At 48.0% G+C, this 10,026-nt stretch overlaps 1 protein-coding gene across 1 annotated transcript in view; it reads left to right on the top strand.

The window, feature by feature from the left end:
* Nucleotides 1-10,026, top strand: part of LOC144179089 (putative glycerol-3-phosphate dehydrogenase, mitochondrial) — a 38,129-nt gene that overhangs the window by 2,834 nt on the left and 25,269 nt on the right. Inside the window, exon 2 of the mRNA XM_077707297.1 lies at nt 257-389. Coding sequence (XP_077563423.1) covers nt 257-389 — 133 coding nt within the window. The remainder of the gene's footprint in view (nt 1-256; nt 390-10,026) is intronic.

Here is a 10,026-nt window from a genome sequence, read left to right as displayed (position 1 = left end):
TGAAAGAACAAGTTGACAAGAACAGCGCTCACTCTGCCCCCGTTTTCGTTTGCCTGTTCCCGCCTGACTGCGATCTTTTATTTAGCTATAAATCAACTCGCTCAGCAAAGCACACTATTAAGTGGCTACGAGCGTCTGTCTCGCGTTCAGCAAATCCAGGTACGTAGTAAAATGTGATTTACAGCCCTCCACTGTAAGGGGGCCGCTTCGCATAGCAGCGTGTCCTAATTACGTGCACATCCCCGAAATGCTGCAGGGCCGAGCAGCTGCAGAAACTGCGCACCACGCTGGAGTTCGACATTCTGGTGCTGGGCGGCGGCTCCATGGCCTGCGGCGTGGCGCTCGACGCAGCCACCAGGGGACTCACCGTGGCACTCTGCGACATCGAGGTAAGCGCCCAGCTGTTCAGCCTATAGACAGTATTCACTGAAAAGTTTGGCTGTCAATTTATTCGTTTAGCAACACTGGAAACGGCCGCGGACGTGGCCGAAGCGCCAAGAAAATGGCGCGGCTTGTGCCTCAGCACCCACACGCCGCAGGAAAAAAAGGCACCGGCGTGCGTCGTCTGCTCAGTTTCAACCCGTATCTCAACGGTGGTGTCAAAATAGATCGAATTAATCGCACTCACATTTGAGTCGAAGCATTACTTAGCGTTGGATGGGGTAGAATTTGGAACGTCCAACACAAATCATGTGCTTAGCACTAGAGTTCCTCTATATAGCTCCCGCAGGGAGCTAAGAGTTGCGCGACCCTTTTCCACGCGCCGCCGTGATGACGTCACTCCGGTTATCCATGCCACGCAGAGAAGCCCCCACTACGGCTGCGCCGCAGCCGCCGACGCGGACGGCACCGCGCCCCGCCCAGGAACAGAAGCAGCAGCAGCGTGAGCGACAACGCAGGAATCATGGAGGCAGGAATCCAGCGTAGCCGCCGTCCAGATACCATAGCCGCCGTAGGGCGCCGCCTACCGAAGCGCCCCCACCGCGCGTCGGCCGCCGTCGGAAGCGTGGCGGCGAGGCTCCTACACTCGCGACGGGCGGCTTTCCCGCAGCAATCCGGATAACAAGATGGCGGGCGGTCGCGCAACTCTTAGCTCCCTGCGGGAGCTATATAGAGGAACTCTGCTTAGCACGAACAAGTACCGCCATCCCGCGGAGCCTCACGTAACCAGTGATGGCGCAATCACATGGTTGTCTGCATGGGTGCCTCGCCAGTGAATACAACGTATAGACAAGTTCCTGTTTGGCTTTTCGTATATATACCATTGTCCCCAGGGGGCAAAACATGTGCCCACAAGTGTGATGACGCCGAGACGTGCCTGCGGAGAGAGAGAGAGAGAGAGAGAGAGAGAGAGAGAGAGAGAGAGAGAGAGAGAGAGAGAGAGAGAGAGAGAGAGAGAGAGAGAGAGAGAGAGAGAGAGAGAACTTTTATTCGCAGCCGTCTAAAATGACGAGCTGCCGGGAGAGGCGTTGCATTGTTTGCAGTGGCTTCCCGTGCAACAAGCGGAGGTGTTCCCTTATTTCATGTGGGGTTCTACTTGTGAGCTTCATTCCGTGCGCGCAAACTCTTCAGAGGAGCCAGCGCTGGCGGTGCATGGGCTCGTTTTCTGGCCGCGGCGGCCGCTTTCCTGATGGAGGCGAAAAAGAAAACGCCCGCGTGTTCCAGATTTCAGCGCACGTTAAATATCCCCAGGTAATCAACATTAATCCGGAACCTTCTACTATGTATACGGCACACCACATCGGCTGTGTAGCGTCCGCGACTTAAACCTCATAATCAATAAAATAAACTGGCGGTGTCGACTGGCACCCGGGGACGAATTCTGTGAAACAATTCCGTCTTGTTAATTATGGGTTCGCATTGGTGCGAGAAATGAAGAGCGCTTTGGTTGGAGAGTCCTGTGAGCATTCGAGATCCCCCCAAAATTGCAGAAACTCCCTAGTCAGAATCGCCGAATAAATTCTTAAGCCACTCTGCTCTGCTTTAGACCGAGCCTCGTTAAAATTTTTTTCACGGCCCGCATAAGAGGTCTTGTATTAAAATACGAAGTTCCTAAAGCTTTAAATGTAATACCTCAATAAAAACACATGCATTAGTATAAAGCGCTATATAGCCAGCCCCTTCTTATGGCTCTGCAGCACAGTAACTTTCAATTAACTACTGGACTGTCGCCCACAACTGCGCCACATGTATTTACAATAGGGCACTCGATAGGCAGTCGGTTCAACGGCCTTCCGAAGGCCTTTGAAACGACCGTGTAGCAGTATAAGTCGGCTTCACTATTATACACAACTGATTTGGTGAAAAGACAATTTTCAAGAATTATGTCCCAAGGGCCTTTAATCCATATTTCTATAAGACCCTATGTACTCTATAGAACAGAATATACCGAATCTTGTTAAGGTCGACTTCCCTGCAACGCTCGAATGCTTTGCTGCAGAAACATTTTTCAGAAAAATATAAGAAGTTTGGTATCAAAGTATTAGTGTCCTAGGGCCTTTTATTAAATACCGTCAAAAGACCCCATCTATAACTATGAAACGCTACACACCAATCACCTCTAAAGTTTACGTTGCTACCGTACAAAAAAGTATTCCTGCGAAAACATGATTCATGAGGCAAGATAACTAGTTTCATATGAAAAAAATGAAGTGCCTAGGGTCTTATATTAAATGGCCCCCGGAAAACACCATGTATCCCTATAGTGCGCTACATACCGAGCCCGTTTGTAGTCGGCTTCGCTACTAAACACGAAGGCCTTTCTTGGAAGACATTTTTCAGGAAAAAATAGAAATCTGGTATCAAAGCATCAAGGACATAGGGCCTTCTATTAAATATCATCATAAGACCCATGTTTCCCCAAAAAACGCTACACACCTTGATTGATTGATTGATTGATTGCTATTGGTTTCCCCTTTGTAGCGGGGTATATACTGATATTCTTGGTTTAATACTACCGCTGCTTAGGGCAGGCACAAAAACCTTATTAGGCACAAAATACTTTTTTTTTCTGTTACAGATGCTGACTGTCCTAGCCAATATTCCCCTCTCTGCTTGTCGTCCACCAGCATTCTAATCTTCTTTTCGTCCCCTCGACAGCCTTGAAGTTAACTTCCTCGGTGATACCCTTAAATCCTAGGGCTTCTGGAAGCCCAATATTCCCTTCATGCAGATTTGGATGGATACCCTCACATTCTAACACTATGTGGCGCATAGTTTCTGTTTCTTTTCCGCAGACCACGCATACCCCATCATTTTGTGAATACTTCCCCACAAAGCTCTTTGTTCGCAAGCAACCTGATCTAACCTCAAAAAGCAAAGCACTGCCCTGGGAATTATCGTAGAAATTGTCCTTTCTGATGTTCAATTTATCAGCCCTGTACATCTCTAACGACGTTTTAGCTTCCATTTTTTCTCTCCATTTATTCGTTTCAATCTGCCTTGCCTCTTTTTTGGTTACCTTGGCTGTTTTGGATTCCCCACTGTTCTTTCCGTATTTCATCGTTAGCCTTCTAGTCTTTCTTAACCACTGCGTGTCCACGCTTTTCAAGTATAGGTACCTAAAAACCTTAGCTGCCCACCTTCGTTGATCCATTGCCCTCAACCTCATCTCAAAGCATATTTTACTCTGAGCTTCTCTAACTTCAAACGACGCCCAGCCCATATCTCCCTGCACTGCTTCGTTAGTTGTTTTTCCATGCGTGCCTAAGGCCAGACGTCCTACCGTTCTCTGGTTCACTTCAAGGCTTGATAGAACGTCTGATTTTAAGCAGAGTACAGCATTCGGAAATGTGTGACCCGGAACCACTACTCCTTTCCACATTCCTCTCACTACTTCATATTTGTTATACCCCCCCCCCCCCCCCCTCGAGCTCTATGTTTCACTATAGCTGCGTTTCGCTTTTCCTTACCCTTAAGTTGCTCCTCGTGAGTTCTAAAGTAGTTATCCCCTTCGTTTATCCACACTCCCAAATATTTATATTCCTACACTCTGGGTAATTCGCCTTGCTGGATAGACACTGCGTCAGTGGTAGCGTCAAGCATATGTAAAGTTGGCTTCATTACTTTACATAAATGCCACGCTGTGAAGACGTTTCAAGGGCAATATAACGATTCTGATATTCCTTTTTTTTAGGAATTAAGGCTGTAGCACTTTACAATTATAGCCATTCTGTACGCGGCGAAAGCAACCTAAAACGTTACAGATGAACAGGCGGGTTTGCGCGTAATTGCACACAGAAATGGTTAAGCATTTGCGGTAAAGAGAAATCAAAGCGACTTTATTTTTAGAGAAAGATGATTAAATCCCGAAGCTGCTACTACAGTGCCGGAGTGGCGCAATCGTGTCGACGTCGGCTCCATAACGCGAGGGACCCAGGTTCAATGCCAACCACGGGACGCATTGTTTTAGATGCGACGCTCAGAGCATCTCTTGTCGGCGGCCCTGTCCTTCCTGCATGCGTCCGTTGTTGTCCGCGTGCGTCCGTTGTCCGCAGCCACTCTCCCGCTCTCCTCTCCGATAGCGAACACTCTCTCGCGAGGGGCATTGGATTGGATTCGATTGGCTTGGCTTGGCTTGGCTTAACTTGCATTGAATTGGATTTGGATTGGATTGGATTAAAGTGGATTGTGTTGGAATGTGTTGCGTCATAGCCGCGGCAGACGCACTGGCGCCGGCGCGTGCCCAGGTGAGAGCGTGTTCGGCCCAGCGCGCTCTCACTCCGCCGGCGGGCGGCGCTGCGCGCGGTGCTGCGCTTGTGCAGTACTCTCTCTGTCCGCGGTTTCCTCTCCCTCGGGCGCGCTGCGCATATATAGTGCCTAGAATATAACCGGTGTGCCGCTCTCCGGCGGCCTTTCGGTCGACGGTTGCTCTCCGCTTGCGCTTGAACCCCCTCAGCGTCGCATCACACCAGGGTTCCCGCGAGGGGAGGTGGGCGTAATTTTTTTTTTCCTCATCTTCAGATGCTGGATGTGCCTTCGCTTACCATAATACTACACCGTTTTGCGAAGCCCATTGTGTAAAGTTGTCCTTCCTGCAGTGCGTTTTTCTCGTACATCGACGTAATCAGTGAGGTATTGGAAGCGTCGCTTAAAAAAAACACGTTTGCTGCACCTTCTCCGTGCGTGGCGGCCTAATCTCAACGGCCCTAGGAATGCCACACTAGCGTCGCGCATTCTGGCCTCGGGTTTTTCACGATTGCCCGGCGCGCAGAAGCCGCGTCGCAAAATCCCCGCCACGTTATCCCCGTGCCTCAAATGCCCCGTGAACAAAAGCCCCGCGCCATAATATCCGCGTGCCAAAAGCCCGATTACAGTTTTCCCGACCCATTCTCCCGTGGCGATGGGAGGAAACGTAATTTTTTGGCGCCTAAATGCTTTTGAAATAGTGAGATAATATTTGGCAACCATCTCAACAAAGAGCTAGAGTTTGGTTTTGTGCTAATTGTCACTGTTTTTTTTTGCTCATCTACAAATTGGTTTTTATAAAAAAAATACCTTTGGGCTTTCGCTCCTTTTTGTTTATTTTTTATTGGCTGTTAACCTGCCATAGCTTGGCTGGAGCGGGTTTCGTTCTCCCAATTTCTTGCTTTTGTTATTCCGCGGCGGCCGCTTTTCTGATGGAGGTGAACAGCGAAAACTCCCGCGAGTTCGAGATTTCGGCGCACGTTTAATATCCCCAAGTGGTCAAAATTAATTAATCACTGCGGCGCGCCTCATCACCTTGGTAGCGTCGGCACGTTAAACGTAATCAATCAATCAATCAATCAATCAATCAATCAATCAATCAATCAATCAATCAATCAATCAATCAATCAATCAATCAATCAATCAATCAATCAATCAATCAATCAATGAATTACCACTAGACGAGCCAGCAACGTCGGTCAAAGTTCTCGTTTCTTTACTTTTCTTCTCCCGTCTTTACGTATCCTTTCATACTCCGAACAAAAAAAATTACAAAGCAAAAAAAAAAGGAAACAAATGTGTAATACCGTGGGCTTATATTATGAATGCGACGCTTAAAAAGCGGGTCTTTCGGTGCGGCGCAATCGGCACAGGGCAAATGTGCCAGGTGGTTATTATGAGTACGAGGTTTTTGAAAACGAAGCAAGAAGAGCGGAGCTTGCAGCGCTTGGCTACTCAGACGGGGCTTTTGAAATCACGCGCTCTCGTCCACCATCCGCAGCTTCGACCTGCCAGCCCTTGTCCTTGTCCTGCCTTGAGAAATACTGACTCCGCAGCTGGCTCGGAAATCAAAAAGAATTAAGAACCTTTCCCGTTATTAAAGTCACGCCACAGCGTGCAGTGATCGTCATCTCTGAAATAACCCATCATTCATGTTACGCAACGAAAAAAAAATTACATGGCCCAAAAGGAAGGTGCCTACGGCAGCGTAAGGCGTTACAGTGCGGTGAAACAACTCCCCGGCGTCTTTTATTTCGCTAATATACAGGCATCTCGTTCAGCGAACGCTGCAACACCCGAGACGCCAGCGCGGTGATGGAAGCGTGGCGGCGCGGGACGAGAAACTGCCGCTCGCCCATCCGCATCGGCTGGCTAGCCCAATCGACCGGACCAGCGACGATGGGGGACATTACCGGACCTGCTTGCTGCAGGCAGCCTGTCCCAAGACTCGTGTCTCACATCCCCCCGTGGGCCCCGCGATTTCCCCACCACCGATTGCGTCGTCGCTACACACGCTTGTTGCACGCCGCAGTCAGGAAAGAAGACGCTGCCATGCTCCTCTCAGCCAATTTCCTCCGAGTATACGCGCTGCTCTTGCGTCACCGTTGTCCAGCCCTTGGGCCTGAGATCACTGTAGGAACTCCTCGCAGATGACGAGGCCTGTGACAACTTCAAGAACAAGCTATGTGTCCGTCATTATTGAGGCTGTTTCCAAAAGAACGACTGACATATAGCAAGAATGTCAGTTAAAGGATGTGAGGTGATCACTCAGTTGCCGGGAGAAAAATAAAGGTGGTAATTTGTAGGCATTCTTTCCTAGATTATGCTCCCCCTTGCTGGCTCCTGCAGTAGGATCTGTGAGCTTTCCTCAAGCGCTTTCAATTTTGCGTGGTTACCGGCGTCGAGTTTCCGCTCTTACAGGAGGTTGGCTCACTGCGGCACAGCGAACTCAATGGTGCGCGTGGTGACAGTTGCGTAATTAGCCCTTTTTGTAGAGCAATGCGTTGAAAGGTGGTGTAACTCTTGCGACCCACTAAGCACTGTCAAGACACCTGTGACGTCACTTTTCCTAGACGCTATTCTGCCGGTAGGTGTCGTTCGGCGAAGAAGAAATCAACGGCTGTTAATCGGTGGGAACATCAAGACGCAACTGTTTACGTAACTCTACACATCCTGCACAACTCAGCGGCTTCACGTCAATTCAGGCTTTTCTCGTCAATTATATATTTTGCAAACTCTCTGGAACTTCGCACAGAAAGCCGCATGCACTTGAAGTAAAGTTATTTCAAAAACAGTGCTTCCGCGATCCCTGCCGAAGAAAACGAAGAAGCATGTGGGCACCCAAATCATGTTAACACATAACTCACCAAAATGCGCGTGTTAAGCTTTCGGATGAATACCTAGAATTCACAAAAACTTGCTTCCCGTTAACTTGTGGAGAAGTACGCCAAATTTTTAATTATAATAAAAATGGTGAACCACTAGTTCTAAATGAACCTTGTTATCTCACTTTCCGCCAATTTGTTTGCCTCTATTGCTTAGCGATGAGCATGTCTAGCTAGCTGAGAATATGCTCGGCACCCGCGTAAAATTTGTTTATTAGAGCCGAAGTTTGTAATGCGTGGACATCTACTATACGAAAGCACAAATCCATGATCCTGTATCCACTTAACCTCCGTCATTCGTAATCGGCGTGCTGTTCGGTACAAGTAGGACCGTTATAAGCCCGCCGACAGTATTACATAATACATTGGATTTTCGAAGCCTGTTTCCCCATAGTGTCAATGTTCGATGAAATTAAAAATAAATGCACAGATGCACCCTATTTAAAAAAAACAAACGCGCAGGAATAACGTAAACCTTCCGCCTTATGTGACAACACACAAACTGCGCCGTCAAGCGTCATGTCGGCCTGCCTTTCATGAACAAGACACGATAGCAGCACGAGTTCATTATAGCAAGGCTTTTATCAGGATGCAGGACCCCATGATGTGGCGAAGATGTTCTTGTTCTCGTGAAGCGTTTTCTAAAGTTGCAGCGAAAGGCGGTGCGGAGTTAAACTCTCTATAGCGGTGACCCCAGTGGCGCAGCTTTGCGGGGTTTCACAAGCCGCTGGTAAAAAAAAAAAAATAGAAGAGAGATTGCGTCGAAACAATATCTGTCATTTTTAATAAATGACATTTTTGATGTTTTAATTACGACTGAACGGGTAATTGTTCTGTTCACTGCAATATCTACAATGAATTCGAGTGCACACACGACTCTGAGGAAGAATTTTTGTGCACAAACTGATACTCTTCTTATTTTAGTTTTTGCGTTTTAATACAAGGATGCGGTGCGTAAATACGGGCAAAAAGAAAGGCAGAACGAAGCAGTGAAAGTGGAAGCAGCACTTACAATATTTAGGGAGCTGTTCGGACACTGAAACATCGCCCCTGGATATACCCCCCTTTACCGTGTGAGAAGCTGAGCGGAATAATATCTGGAGCGGTTTTCTGACACCGGACTGATTAGTAGCATACACATAACGAAAAGGTTTCGCCGGTGGGTATAAAAGCAGGCAGTAGAAGCTCGTGCTGCCTGGCAACAGCAGGCGTTAGTGGCAAATATGGCGTAGAAAAAAAAAGTGTTCATCGTTGTCGTCCCTGTAAACACCACGCTAGGCCTTCACTCATTACTCCCAGCGTGTGCCGCTGCGTCGATGTGACCTCCACCCTTCTATTCCACATACGAGACTTTAATTAAATGGCTTCAGAGGGTAATTTATCAAACTCTAGCCCTCAGCAACGCTCGGTAGTTAGACATCCGACATGTTATTTTCTTCGAAAGTATAGAGCAAAGCCTTATGCCTTACAATATGGAAAACTCGGAATATAGAAAATCGGTTAGCGCCCTTAGCGGTTAGTTCCATTAGTCACGAACTACCTCGGGAGCTTTCAATGCTACTTCAAACTACGCCAAAACTGGTAACTCTCCTGTTCACCTATTTCATGCCTAATATCTACTTTTCTCTCCTTACAGGCATATAGGTTTTTTCGCATAAACGAGATTGAAATTCGATAAATGCCATCGTCTGAACTCGCAGGATGCATCGTTCCAGCCGACGTCCCCGGTTAGGCCAAATTTGGTCTGATGTCGCAACGGTCGTAACACGCCTAAACAATGACGTCAACTGAAGGCTCGACCGACCAAATTACGTCAAGAGCCCTCTCCGTATAGCCTCTCCTGTAAAATCGAAATCGCCGCTTTCAAAATCGTTTCTCTCGTAAAAATGTGTTTTAAATGGGCAGAAAAAAATTGGATTATGCCTTAACATTCTTAACTTCAAGCTGCTAAAGCGACTAGGCCATGTTTTCCACTTTCTTCGGCGTCGCTCGAATTGTAGGCTGACATTTCGGTGCGAGCCTGTTATCCGGCGTGCTTTCCCGCAGTCCAACGTGCCCCGGCGACCGATCCTTTCAGTGGGAAATCCTCTAAGAAGTAAATTCGATCGGGCTGTGACGTTGCGGCGACCGCGCGCTGTGAAAGCAAATAATGTTTTCAGATGCGGTGAAATGGTATCGGGTATTCAAACTTAATGCTGGTAATGCCAGGGGTAACGTAAAAGCGCGTAATGCTTTTACCGTCACCCTGGCATTAATTCTTAGTTTTATCATTAAACTAAGCCCCCTCAGAGAGTTGCCCGCCCGAGCGGAACGTTATGCAATGGGAGGATAGCCGGCAGGAACTACTGTTCTAGTGGAAATGCCATGCACACTCGGCAGGGCGTAATCCTTTTAGCTCGGAAAACTTATTCCGAATGTTTAGAAAAGGGCAACCCTTTTTGCGAAAGGTCTGCGG

The sequence above is a fragment of the Haemaphysalis longicornis genome, unplaced genomic scaffold (assembly GCF_048455015.1).
Source record: "Haemaphysalis longicornis isolate Haplotype H1 unplaced genomic scaffold, Haemaphysalis longicornis Haplotype H1 scaffold_4, whole genome shotgun sequence".
Classification (NCBI taxonomy): Eukaryota; Metazoa; Arthropoda; class Arachnida; order Ixodida; family Ixodidae; genus Haemaphysalis; species Haemaphysalis longicornis.
This window is presented reverse-complemented; position numbering and strand designations above follow the sequence as displayed.